This window comes from Nomascus leucogenys, chromosome 22a, assembly GCF_006542625.1.
Source record: "Nomascus leucogenys isolate Asia chromosome 22a, Asia_NLE_v1, whole genome shotgun sequence".
In the NCBI taxonomy this organism is placed as follows: Eukaryota; Metazoa; Chordata; class Mammalia; order Primates; family Hylobatidae; genus Nomascus; species Nomascus leucogenys.
This window is the reverse complement of record NC_044402.1, coordinates 39,216,829-39,230,004: the sequence shown is the minus strand read 5'-3', so window position 1 is coordinate 39,230,004 and position 13,176 is coordinate 39,216,829. Positions and strand designations below refer to the sequence as shown.

The window sequence follows — 13,176 nt, the reverse complement described above, 5'->3', positions numbered from 1 at the left end:
CAAACACTGAGACACAGAGGTTAAGTAACTTGTTCACAACTAATAAACAGAGGAGCCATGATTACAAAGCTAGACAATATGGGTATATCCTCTAGCCTCTAAACCAGGAATTAGCAAACTTTGGCCCTCCTGTGGCCAGTTTTGTATGACCTGTGAGCTAATAATTATATATATATAATATATATATTTATATATTATATATATGTTATATAAAATATATATTATTTATATATTATATATTATCATGTATATAATATATAATATATAATATATATTATATATTATCATGTATATAATATATAATATATAATATATATTATATATTATCATGTATATAATATATAATATATAATATATATTATATATTATCATGTATATAATATATAATATATAATATATATTATATATAATGTAATATTTTTATATAATTTTTTTAAAAGGTAGAGACCTGGCAGTGATGGCAGTGTAATCCCAGCACTTTGGGAGGCTGAGGCAAGAGGATCACTTGAGCCCACGAGTTTGAGACCAGCCTGGGCAAGATGGTGAGACCCCGTCTCTACAAAAATTTTTTTAAAAGAAAAAGGTAAAACGTTTTTTACATTTTTATTTTTATTTTATTTTTACATATTTTTTGAGACAGAGTCTCACTCTGTTGCCCAGGCTGGAGTGCAATTTTGGCTCACTGCAACCTCCACCTCCCAGGTTCAAGCGATCTTCTGCCTCAGCCTCCAGAGTAGCTGGGATTACAGGCCCCCACCACCACACCCATCTAGTGTTTGTATTTTTAGTAGGAACAGGGTTTCACCATGTTGACCAGGCTGGTCTCGAACTTCTGACCTCAAGTGATCTGCCTGCCTTGGCCTCCCAAAGTGCTGGGATTACAGGCGTGAGCCACTGTGCCTGGCCGTTTTTACATTTTTTAATGGTTGAAAAAGCAAAAGAATAAGAATATTTTATTACAGGAGAAAATTACATGAAATTCAAATTCCAGTGTCTATAAAATTTTGTTGATCTCACTATACTAATTCATTTACATAAGGCAGCTTTCCTACTACAATGGCAGAGTTGAGTAGACAGACACTGTAAGGCCTATATAGCCTAAAATATTTACTCTCTGGCCCTTTATAGAAAAAGTTGGCCAGACGCGGTGGCTCATGCCTGTAATCCCAGCACTTTGGGAGGCCGAGGAGGGCGGATCACGCGGTCAGGAGATCGAGTCCATCCTGGCTAACATGGTGAAACCCCGTCTCTACTAAAAATACAAAAAATTAGCCGGGCGTGGTGGGACGCGCCTGTAGTCCCAGCTACTCTGAAGGCTGAAGCAGGAGAATCGCTTGAACCCTGGAGGTGGAGGTCGCAGTGAGCCAAGATCGTGCCACTGCACTCCACCCTGGGCGACAGAGCGAAACTCCATCCCCCCCCCCCCACCCCACACACACACAGACACACACACACGTTTGCCAAAACCTGGTTTAAATCAGTAAATTATCCTGAAAAAAAAATCCTGGCTAATATCAGAGAAATAAATGCTATGAATGTACTGAAACAGGATGATTTGTAATAGATTTGGAGGGAGCTTCCTTATAGAGGATGATGAAAATAGTTCTCTCTGAAGAGGTGACATCTAAACTGAGAACCGAATGACAATACCCAGAGTAAGGGTGTTTTAGGCAAAGGGATTATTAGCAAGGGCAAACGCCCTGAGGCAGGAATGAACATGACACATTTGAGAAACAAATAGCCCAAATATTTGCAAGTGTAATGAATGAAGGGGCAAGCAGTAGAAGGTGGACTTAAAGGGGAGACAGGTGCGACAGCCTTTTGGATTTCATTCAAAGGTCAACAGGCAGCTGAGAAAGGGTCTTAAGCCAGAGAGAGGCATGAACCCGCTGCTCCGTGAGAGTGGGTTATAGAATGGCATCTGCAGCCGTGGTCCAGGAGAGAGTTGGTCCCGGCTTGGATAGGGATGCTGCCAGCTCTGGTGCCGGTGTTGCTACAGGTGCGGAGGATGTCGGCAGAGCCAGAGGCCCACGCTAGCAAGGCTAGGAAAGACAGGCCAAGTCTTATTCCATCTCTGGGGAAAGACGGAAGAGCCCTAAATAAAGCTTATCTGTCCCAGGCGGAGCAGGGGAAGAAGAGAGCAGGTGGGGAGCCAGTTGGGAGGCGGGAGGTGGAAGGCGGGGAGCGGAGAGACTGGCTTGGGCTTGGCGATGGGAGGACCCGGACCCGGCGTCCTCAGGCGGCGGGCGGCAGGTGGCGGGAGGCGGGAGGCGGGGACCGGGCCGGCGGAGGTGGGGAGCCTGGAAGCTGGCCCTCGCGAGGCGGCGCGGGGAGGGTGGGTGAAGAGCGCCTGTGCGCGCTAGGGGGAGCCTCACCCACCGCCCTCCTCTGCGGCACCGCCCCTTCCCTGGCAGGGCTGACCCCGCCTCCTGCAGCCGACCCCGCCTCCTCCAGCCCTCCCCGCCCCACTACCCAGGAAGGCCGAGCAGGGTGCGAGCGCCGCTTTCGCTTTCCCTTCGCTGTGCCCACTCCTCTCCTCGTGCGGCGCTAGGCCCCCCGTCCCGGTCATGGCCATGCTCAGAGTCCAGCCCGAGGCCCAAGCCAAGGTGAGCGCCGCGGGGTCTAGAAAGGGCCCACTGGGAAGGCGTGGCTCGAGCGGCCGGGGGCATCCCCGACCCGCCCCCCAGGCTCCCACGCGAGTTGGGGGCAGTCGGCCGAGCTGGTGCGCCCGGAGCACCTGCGCCCCGGGGAGGGCGGCGACTGCTGCCTGCCGGGAGAGGCGAGGCGGCCGTGGTTCTGCGGGGTGAGGTGAAGCGGAGAGCTGGCGTGGAGGGGAACTCCGCTGACCTGGAGCCGGGGCCACACACAGACTGGGTGCGGGACTGCCCCAGCTACCTTCTGGCCTTTCCCTCAGGGAGGGTCCCGGGGCCCACCCCGTCCCTGTCCTACTCGCAGAGGGCTCTCAGCACCCCTCGTCACACCTGCCAGGCGACCCCAGGGATCTGTTCTCACGTGAACACTGGCCCTTCACCGCCAGGAATGTTCTCATCCCCCGTATCCAGCCCCAGGGATACCCACTCCACTCTCGGTAGATCCAGGTCTGCAGAGATCCACCTCCTCCACCACCCCAACCCACCCTACAGGCATCCATCTCGCTTTCTTCAGGTCTGGCCTTAGAGGCATCCCCTCCACCCTTCCCCAGGTCAGGCCCTACATAACCCTAAGGGAACTGTCCTCAAATGAACTGGCCTTAAAGCCAAGTTTCTGAAGGGATGCGTGTGCCCTACAGGTGGATGTGTTTCGTGAAGACCTCTGTACCAAGGTAAGACATGCCCCATCAGCGCGGCCCCACCCCTGCCCAACTCCTACTGCTCAATCCTGCCTCACTACCTAGGACGGGCATTTGATGCTGACTCCCATCCTCCTCCACCCTCACCTCACACACAGACAGAGAACCTGCTTGGGAGCTATTTCCCCAAGAAGATTTCTGAGCTGGATACATTTTTAAAGGTACTGCAGCTGGGCAGGGAGCTAGGGAGTAAAGGCCAAGAGAAGAGTCTGGGGGCTGTGAGAGTGAGGTGAGAGGAACCCCCTCACCTCTAGCCCTCCTCCCACCCTACACCAGGAGCCAGCTCTCAATGAAGCCAACTTGAGCAATCTGAAGGCCCCATTGGACATCCCAGTGCCTGATCCAGTCAAGGAGAAAGAGAAAGAGGAGCGGAAGAAACAGCAGGAGGCAAGCTGGGAAGACCTGGGAGAAGGGATCCAACCATGGGGGTAATCAATCTTAGTCCTAACTCTCATGAGCCCCTCTCTTTCTGCAGAAGGAAGACAAAGATGAAAAGAAGAAGGGGGAGGATGAAGACAAAGGTACTTGAAACCACAATGGTGGGAAGAGACTTGAGTCCCACTCACAGGAGCTCCTCCTAAGGATTTCTTTCCACTCTCCCCTTCGCCCCTCACACAGGCTCAATCACGTGACTGACCCGTTGCTCACTCTGTAGGTCCTCCCTGTGGCCCAGTGAACTGCAATGAAAAGATCGTGCTCCTTCTGCAGCGCTTGAAGCCTGAGATCAAGGATGTCATTGAGCAGCTCAACCTGGTAAGCCCTCCCCGTTCAACTCTCAGGCTTCAAGTCAAACCATTGTCCTCTTGGTCCCTGCCATTTAGGGCCTGGCACTTGGCAGGTTTTAGCAAGAGAGGGCACAGCAAGTGAAACCAGAAGTCCAGGCCCTGGGGCTCAGGATAGACCTGGCACGCCTCCACCCAGTGTGGGGAGTGAAGCAAGGGAGAATATGAAACTGGGAATTGGGTAGAGGGCTGATGTGGCATTATGCCATTCCCTCTTCCCAGGTCACCACCTGGTTGCAGCTGCAGATACCTCGGATTGAGGATGGTAACAATTTTGGAGTGGCTGTCCAGGTGAGAGCGCTACCCCACTTCCCTGCTCTTTTCTAGTCCATGCTTCCTTCCACTTTCCCCCTTGCTTTTTTTCCCTAGGAGAAGGTATTTGAGCTGATGACTAGCCTCCACACCAAGCTAGAAGGCTTCCACACTCAAATCTCTAAGTGAGTGACCACCCATGTGCACACTGTTTTTGTTTTGAGAGACCTCCTTCTTCTACTCCATACACACTTCTCCTTCCACAGGTATTTCTCTGAGCGTGGTGATGCAGTGACTAAAGCAGCCAAGCAGCCCCATGTGGTAGGTGAGGCCCAGGTCAGGGTGCATGGGGGAAGGACACATGTAAGGTCAGGCCTGACCCGAGCTTCCCACAGGGTGATTATCGGCAGCTGGTGCACGAGCTGGATGAGGCAGAGTACCGGGACATCCGGCTGATGGTCATGGAGATCCGCAATGCTTATGTGAGGAGGCCAGGGCAGGGCAGGGGTGGGCAGAGGCAGCTTTCCCAGGCCACCCACTCCCTGACCCTGCAGGCTAGGGGTTAAGGGTAACAAAGCTCAGCTTCTCCACAAGGCTAGAAATGGGGCACAGAGCCACTGGAGGCCTCTGACTGACCTCTACTCCTCCCTGGCCCTGTAGGCTGTGTTATATGACATCATCCTGAAGAACTTCGAGAAGCTCAAGAAGCCCAGGGGAGAAACAAAGGGAATGATCTATTGAGAGCCCTCTCTCCCATTCTGTGTTGAGTACAGCAGAGACCTTCCTGCTTTTTACTGGGGACTCCAGATTTTCCCCAAACTTGCTTCTGTTGAGATTTTTCCCTCACCTTGCCTCCCAGGCACAATAAATATAGTTATACCACTGCCTATCAGCCCAAGTCTCTTTATTGGATCCGGACCCCGCTGGCCCTGGCTCAGGCATTTCCATTTCCATTAGTGGGACCAACCCACTGGGTGATTTGAGTGTTGAGCCGCTGGTTGGTCCAGTCCTGCCGGATGTCATCAAGGTGGCAGTCAAAGTCCACAAGGTGCTGGTGGGCCCTATCTTCCAGTAGAGCTCCCACCATCTGCCGTGACTCTTCCCAGTCCCTCCACATCACTCTGAAATAGTAACCCCCATGGAGGTCAAACAGCAAGTAGTGGGTCCAGACACAGACTTAACAGAGACTGGGTCCAGAGAAAGACCCTTAGGGCAGGGCCAAGGACAGAGGAGACCCAGGAGCCTTGGGCTTCTAAGAAGAGGTAGAGGGAGTGGGGTACTCACAAGTTCTTATCCTTAGGGACCCAGCGGAGACCTTGGTTCTCCAGGACGATGACCGGGGGCACACGAGGCTGAGGCACCAGTTTCTGATTATCCAACTGAGTGGACAAAGATGGGCAAGTGAGAGTTTCAAGGGTCCCCCCACCCTACTTTCTTTTCACCTCCCCACCCAGAAACCCAAGCCTCACCATAATAAGTACTGCATCAGGGAAGAATTCTGCAATTCGCCCAGCAATTTTCAAGGCCAGGGGCCCAGGGCTGTGTAGAGGGAAGACCAGAGGAGTGAGGAGCCAACTGTGGGCAAAACCCATCCATTTGAGCTGGGCCTCCCAGATCTCATAGATGTGGGCGCAGCTGTGGCCTTTCCCTGTAGGTGGCCTGCGGGGATCGGGCCTGCTGGATGCTTGATGCACGACTGCTTGATGCTTGAGTGCTGTGGGAAACAGGTGCTCAGATATTGCTGGTGAGAGTGGAAACCAAAGGTGGTCTTTTTGGAAGGTAATTTGGCATAACCATCCAAATCGAAACTGTATACATACCATACATATGCCAACCCAGAAATTCTACTTATAAAGAACTTATGGTAATTATAGGACAGTGTCTGTAATAAAACACTGGAAACAACCTCAATGTTTAAAGCATTAAATAAATTAGAGTACATCCACATTCAGACTATACAGCTGTTAGGGAAAGGTAGATCTTGGTGTGGAAATGGGATGATGTCAAGTATTTATTAAGTGAGGGAGAAACGAAAATTACAAAACAGTACCTCTAATTGCTTCATGTATATGATTAATATATATATATAATTGTCTTTTCCTATATGTATAAGGAAACTGCCTTATTTTTGAAGTTAGTGGTTGGGATTTCTCTGTTCTTTCAGCCCCTGGGGGACACCTCAGTTAAAGCAAGATCAGTCTGTTGGCCGAGAGTGGTGGCTCACGCCTGTAATCCCAGCACTTTGGGAGTCCGAGGCGCGTGGATCACCTGAGGTCAAGTTCGAGACCAGCCTGGCCAACACGGCGAAACCCCATCTCTACTAAAAATAAAAAAATAAAAATAAAAATAAAAATATATATATATAAATTAGCTGGGCATGGTGGCGCTCATCTGTGATCCCAGCTACTTGGGAGGCTGAAGCAGAAGAATCGCTTGAATCCAGGAGGTGGAGGTTCCAGTGAGCCGAGATTGCGCCACTGCACTCCAGCCTGGGAGACAGAGGGAGACTCCGTCTCAAAAAAAAAAAAAAAAAAAAAAAAAAAAATCAGTCTGTTGATACAGTTGTCCTCCCCGCCCTAACGGCACTCCAGGGCAGGGCTCTGTCCTATTCATTTTTATATTTTCTCACTCCAGTAACCAGCATAGTGCCTGGTGTAAAGCCCCTGCTCCTAAGCGTTTGATGAAGGAAAGATAAAAGGAATGACCTTTGTTCATCTTGTGCGCCCCTGCCCCGCCCACCGCCCCACGCATCCTCGCCCTCTATTCCTCCAACCCCCAACCCGCCATAATCCTTTCCTTCTTCCTCTGGCTACGCCACTCACCTCTGATCATTCACGGCTGCATTGGCATGGTAGTAACCAGCCACCACCAGACCAGCCTGTGCTCCCCACACATCCACCTGTCGTAGGAAAGAGGCCATCAGTAATTAAATTGCGCTGCTGACTTTGTGGATGCTCACTGCTGCCAAGGGACCGGGGATGAACTTGGGCTGGGGTGTTGGGTGGGTTCGCGGTGGGGGATGGGCATCCAACGGAGGCACCTGGTTGAGGGCGACCTCCAACATGACGGACAGGGCCAGGTGGCTGTGGAAGAGGGGCACACAGTCGGTGAGGCACAGGCATTCTCCGGACCGCGGCGCTGGCGCCAGAAACAGCCCGTTGACTGCGGCGTGTGGGTACCGGGCAGCATGCAGGCACATCTTCAAGTAGGCCAGGGCCGAGATCTCCACTTCCCCCATGGCGAGCGAGGCCTGGACGGGAAGCAGTAAGCCGGATTAGTACCGGATTAGGCGAGCCGGTGCCTAACTCGCGTCCGTGAAGCTCCCTCCAGCGCTTCGGCACGCTCTTTGACCCTTCCCCGTGCCCTCTCACTTCGGTTCGGCGACAACGCTAACTCGACTCGCAGGTAGCCCGCCGGCTCCCGGCGCCCTGGGTCCGGGAGTCTGCCCCCGGCCCAGCCCAGGAGGAGGTCCCGATTGCATCCGAGCCCCGCCTTCCCGCGCCCCTAGCTGGCGGCGGCGACTCAGCGCCTGCCTGGGAGACAGACCAAGCTGCAGCTCCCTGCAGAACTGGCTCCTGGAGTCCCGCCCACGTGGTGCTCCTTGATAGGGCTAAAGGCTTTCAATTTGTCCAATCAGCGGCCGCCCTCCAACGTTGCCCCGCCTTTGTCTCCAGCGGACTGGAAAGAACCCACCATTGTGAAGCAAAGAAAATTGCCCGCACTCTTATTGGCTAGGTTCCCCGACTTCCGCTCTCGGTTGGCGGTTGGCTTTGCCTGTTACCTGTGTTGCCCACTACTACCGGCTCTGCAGAGCCCCGGGGATGGAGCGCTAACCCGTAGCCGGGTGTCCCGGAGCCCTGCGGGCAAAGCAGATCGCCTTGCGCCTATTACGGGATGAGTGGATCTGTACTCTAGGTCGGCTCTGTCACTTACTAATGGACCGTGTTGCCTTCGCGACTGCAGGTTTTCTTGCCCTTGGTTTATCTTTTGCCCATGTTCCTTTAAGGATTTAATGACATATGTATGGGGGCAGGCTTCCAGCCTGTCTAGTGCTTCGCAGCACATTCTTATCTCATATTTTATGACAGGATAAGGCCCTGAATTAAAGAACAATCCCATGGAGTTTATAGCAAGATCACAGCAAAGGAACCCTTGTCTCTACCACCAGCCCAGGGCTGAATCTTTAAAAGCAGAGATAAAGACAGTGATTGGCTGAAGGGGGTATGGGGGAGGACAGTAAGAAAAACTTACAGATTCATCCTTCCCATAATGTCCTGCGATGTATTTCCTTCACCACAATGCCTTGGAAGCATTATTTTTTCCCCTCCCAGCCCTTAAGGAGTCCAGGCCTGGCACGGTGGCTCACGCCTTGTAATCCCAGCACTTTGGGAGGCCGAGGTAGGTGGATCACCTGGGGTCAGGAGTTCGAGACCAGCCTGGCCAACATGGCGAAACCCCGTCTCTACTAAAAAAAAAAAAAAAAAAAAAAAAAAAAAAAAAAAAAATTAGCCAAGTGTGGTGGCACATGCCTGTAATTCCAGCTACTCAGGAGGCTGAGGCAGGAGAATTGCTTGAACCCGGGAGACGGAGGTAGCAGTAAGCCGAGATCATGCCATTGCACTCCAGCCTGGGCAACAGAGCAAGACTCCATCTCAAAAAAAAAAAAAAAAAAAAAGGAGTCCAATCATTCATCCGTAGTTCTCCATAGTTCTCCCAGTGAAACCTCATTCTCCTTCTAGGCTTTTCCTAAACTGATGAGGATTCTTTCTTTCTTCATTCCTGATGTTGACCACAGAACTTTCCCCTTGTCTATCCAAAGCCTGATTATTCCCATAAGGGCTCTGTGCAAATGCCATCTCTTCCAATAATTCCTGAGACCTCTGGATGAAAGTAATACTGTTACATTCCAAAATACAGGTTATCTGCATGGCTGCCACGGCATGTAACAATCCCTACCCTATTCCTCTGGAGGACCTCTTAAGATTACAGTGGGCATCTAATTAATCTTTGTCTTCGTGACACCCACCCCTTCCCACCACATTCATCTTCAGTCTGGACATACGTGCCACTCAATAAATGCTTTTTGAATGAATGACACATGCCAGAAGGGAATCCACACATCATATAGATCATTTATTTTCCTTCTAGTCCTGGGTTCAGTACATAGATGGCTTCTCTTCACCCTTTGGGTTGACAATTTTCTCCAGGTTGCTGCTGATGATATGATAAAGCTCAGCCTGGGAGAAGGCCAGAGTGCAAGAGTCAGGTTCTCAGCCAATCCCCTGCCCGCCCCCACTCATCCACCTCCCCTAAAGCCTTACTCCACACTCACATAGAAGGCCCTCAGGTCCAGCACCATGGCCCTGAGCTCCCCATAGGCTGCCTCATCTCGCTCATGCACCAAGGCCCGGTAATCCATCTGCAATGTGGGAGGCAAAGCTGAGTCAGTCCTATGGGAGGCTGGGACATGAGTCTGGTTTCCTTTTATAGGAAATAGGTTAACTTGAGAATGAACCCCTTCTTAGCACCAAGAAATAGGATCCCAAAGGACTGAGCAGAGAAAAGGGCCAAGGTTGTTGAAGCCCAAACCAGTTTTTCTAGGCAATGCTTTTAGCTTAATATTCTCCACATTAGGAAAGTCACAAGACAAGGAGGACTTCTTCCTCCACACCTCCTCGTCCCACCCCCAGCTAAAAGGCTGGTGGACTATCTACTCACTACATGTGTCTCCTTGGAGGCCTTGGCCACAGCATCCCCACGTTCTGAGAAGTACCTGCCAGAAGCAAGGGAATACCACAGGAATGAGTGTTCAGGGAGATGTACTCCCTCAGACCCTTCCCAAAGTCTCCCATCATCCTGATGGGGTTGCCCAGCTTTGGGGGTCCCAAAGAAATGCTCCTACTGCCCCCAATGCTGGTCCTCCAGCTGCCCTCACTTGGAAATGGTTGTCTGGAAAGCTTCCACTTTGGTCTTGACGGCATTCACCCTCTCCAGCACCTTCTCCTGTGGTGACATGGGAGGCAAAGACAACACTTCATGTCCTCCCCATTTCATATACTATCTTCCTCCTCCTCCTGGTTCATGTCTAGCTCACCCCCCGAGGCTCTCCCCACTCTAAGTGTCTTCAGTTACCCTTTTCTTACCTGGATTGCTACCCCAAAATCATTTCCATCTTCAATCTTGGGGATCAGGTGTTGGATCCATGTAATCACCTGGGTTAAGAGGTATCATGTAAGAATATTCAACAAACATACTAAGTTCTTCCTATTACTGTCACTTCCTAAAAAAATAGTTATATTTAATTGGGTACTTATTACGTACCAGGTACTGTGCCATGTATTTATTTCATTTAATCATCGCGGCAACCTTCAGAGATACGTATTTATTGTACCCATTTAACAGATGAAAAAACTGAGTCACAGAATGTCTAAGTGACTTACTTAAGGTTACCAGCTAGGTAACTGATAGAATCACGATTTGAACCTAAGCAGTCTCTGTCTAGGGTCCAATCTTTTAAAACAATTCACTCACTATATCATACCACCTCTACTATGAACCCAATACAGCAGTAGGTTCTGAGGTTACAGAGTGGATACTGCACAGTCTCTAATTTTGGGGGTACCATTGTGATAAGAGAGGTCTAACAGAACAAGGAGAACAAAGGGGATCTAAGCCCAAGGCACAGAAGGAAGTTTTCTTTTTCAGGGCTAGGTCTCTGTATGAAGGACTTGTATCTACGGAGGAGTCCAGGGCCTCACCTTGTGTGTCTTCTCTTTCTGCTTCCCCCATTTCCCAGGCTTACCAGAATGCATTTCTCTTTGAGAGTCCAGACTTCTGGCTTAACCAGGGCAAGCAGGGACAGGACTTTCTCATTCCCAGGGAGAAATCCACACTTAGGGACTGTGAGAAAGAAGGGATTCAGGCCCTTTCTCATCCAGTAGTCAATGTGCCATCTCCCCTTCCCTAGTCACCTCTTATCTCTCTTACCTTCTTTTTTCTCCTGCTTATCTGTTTCCATCTAAGGCAAAAAGGGGGGAAAGTAGCTTTAGAAAAGTCACAGAAGTTGAAGGGCTATCTTCTCCATTGGGTTTATAGTCCAAGTACTGCACCCTGAGTGCCTCACCTCATCATCCTTGGGTGGAGGGTCTGGGATGGGGATGTCCAGTGGGGCCCGGAGGGAAGTCAGATCAGCCACATTGAGGGAGTCCTCCTGCACAGAGCTCACTGTCAAGGGCTGCCCAGCCTCTTCCCTTCATCCTAGGTCACAGCCCTCCCTCCATACATCCCACTTGCCCTCTGCCTCCCAACCTAGGCTCATGCCTCACACCATCCTAATGTTCCTAATCCACTATTTGAAACTATTCTCTGCATGCTGAATCCAGTTGTTAGCTAGAGAGGGTGGGCAAAGGGGATAGAGGACATGGGATGGGGCAGGAGGGGCCCACACTACTCACTTGCAAGAGCTGATTCAGGTATATGATTTTCTGTGGCAAGAATCTGTAGAGGAATTCCTCAGCCTGTGGGTTACATTGCAAGGGAGGGGAATCACAGAATATGCTCAATGAGATGTCTGACAAATGGAACTGGAAGGGCCTTTGGAAATCACTGGGTCCAAGACTTGCAAATGAGGAAACCGAAGACCTGAAAATGAAAGGACTTGCCCAAACTGGTAAGTGGCAGAACCAAGGTTAGGACTGTGATATTCCTGCTTTGGAAGCCATGGTTTTTCTCCTCCACATCAAAAGAGCGGGGAAGTGCCAGAAGTCGGGAGAGTCATAAGAAAGGTCAGATTAAAGGTAGCTATCAATAATTCCGGGGTTACTTTGGGTGAAGGCTTGGTAAGGGAAGTAGGGTTAAGTCTAGGGTGACTTGGGGGGTCATTCTGAGAGGCTGTTGTATTGGTCCAAGATTCTGGGTCAAATCGCTCAAATCCAGAGACTTACCTCCTGGAAAAGACTCTGCCTGAAGACCTCCACCTACACAGAGAGCAGTACCCGGATGTTGGTTAAGGGTCTGGGTTGTCAAAAGCTTCCACCCACAACAGGGTGCCCTCGAACTGTGGCTCAGGCCTTTCTCACCACAAACTAGTTTTCCCTGGAAGCTCTTGCTCACTGCAGTCAGAGCGCAGGAATCTGGGAATCCCCGAGAAGAGAAGGCACTAGCGAGATTGGGGGAGTTCTCTGGCACTGCTTTGGTCCCCTGAACCACCCAACTTGGCCTCCACCCAAGAGGGTTCTATGACCCCTTCCTGGCCTCCGATTCCCCATTACCTGTTTGCGGGCTTCCCCGCTCAGGCGCACCCCACACGGCTTGGCCATGCTGCTTCAGTCGCTAGATCTCTGGTCTCCCGGCTAGTCGCCCGGGCTTTCGCTTTCACTCCCCAGGTCCAGGCCCGCCCCCCTCAACCCCGCCCCCTTTCTTCTTTCCGCCCCCCTCCTCCCCCTGGCAGGCCGCAAGCAGTAGGTAGCCCCTCAGCCATTCCCAGCCAGTTGCCACTAGGAGAGGCGGTGCTGGCTGGGTCACAAGCCCAGGGCCTGCCCAAGGGAGGGGCTAGGATGAGTGGGACCGCGGAGACTGGAGCGGGGGCTGTCCCTCGGAGAGGGGCGGGGCTTCTAGCTAGGGCCAACGGGAAGTCCAGGGTTGGGGTAAGAGAGGTGGGAGTATGGCAAAGGGGGTATTAAGTGGCGGGGCTCCCCCAAGAAGGCTCGACCGCAAGTAGCGGACGGAGAGAGATCAGAGCGTCTAGGAGGGGCAGCCAGAGGGAGCGCCTGGGGTGGAGAAGGACTAGCCGCC

The 13,176-nt window shown here is 51.5% G+C and overlaps 3 protein-coding genes across 9 annotated transcripts; 1 reads left to right on the top strand and 2 right to left on the bottom strand.

Annotated features, from left to right (window-relative positions):
- The first annotated feature begins 2,325 nt into the window (after positions 1-2,325).
- On the top strand, positions 2,326-5,275 carry PSME1 (proteasome activator subunit 1). Of its 2 annotated transcripts, XM_003260667.4 has the most exons (11): positions 2,329-2,606; positions 3,290-3,322; positions 3,448-3,510; positions 3,626-3,736; positions 3,825-3,870; positions 4,005-4,102; positions 4,354-4,422; positions 4,501-4,568; positions 4,650-4,704; positions 4,779-4,865; positions 5,044-5,270. In XM_003260667.4, the coding sequence occupies exons 1-11, from the start codon at positions 2,568-2,570 to the stop codon at positions 5,122-5,124; spliced, it is 750 nt and encodes a 249-aa protein (XP_003260715.1). In that variant the 5' UTR covers positions 2,329-2,567; the 3' UTR covers positions 5,125-5,270. The 2 variants fall into 2 exon arrangements, with proteins under 2 accessions (XP_012353462.1, XP_003260715.1); XM_012498008.2 differs by having other exon boundaries at positions 2,326-2,606; positions 4,779-5,275.
- On the bottom strand, positions 5,267-8,759 carry EMC9 (ER membrane protein complex subunit 9). Of its 6 annotated transcripts, none has more exons than XM_012498014.2 (5): positions 7,424-8,759; positions 7,206-7,282; positions 5,853-5,922; positions 5,668-5,762; positions 5,267-5,504 (listed from the first exon to the last, which is right to left on the bottom strand). In XM_012498014.2, exons 1-5 carry the CDS (start codon positions 7,619-7,621, stop codon positions 5,318-5,320), a joined length of 627 nt encoding a protein of 208 aa, XP_012353468.2. In that variant the 5' UTR covers positions 7,622-8,759; the 3' UTR covers positions 5,267-5,317. The 6 variants fall into 6 exon arrangements, with proteins under 6 accessions (XP_012353468.2, XP_030659039.1, XP_012353470.2 ...); XM_030803179.1 differs by having other exon boundaries at positions 5,853-6,097; positions 7,424-8,757; XM_012498016.2 differs by having other exon boundaries at positions 5,853-6,124; positions 7,665-8,757.
- A 736-nt stretch (positions 8,760-9,495) lies between these two features.
- PSME2 (proteasome activator subunit 2) lies at positions 9,496-12,968 on the bottom strand. Its single transcript, XM_003260670.4, has 11 exons — positions 12,654-12,968; positions 12,327-12,359; positions 11,838-11,900; positions 11,507-11,593; positions 11,371-11,401; positions 11,186-11,283; positions 10,527-10,595; positions 10,319-10,386; positions 10,102-10,156; positions 9,716-9,802; positions 9,496-9,620 (listed from the first exon to the last, which is right to left on the bottom strand). The coding sequence occupies exons 1-11, from the start codon at positions 12,699-12,701 to the stop codon at positions 9,540-9,542; spliced, it is 720 nt and encodes a 239-aa protein (XP_003260718.1). The 5' UTR covers positions 12,702-12,968; the 3' UTR covers positions 9,496-9,539.
- Between the last annotated feature and the right edge of the window lie 208 nt (positions 12,969-13,176).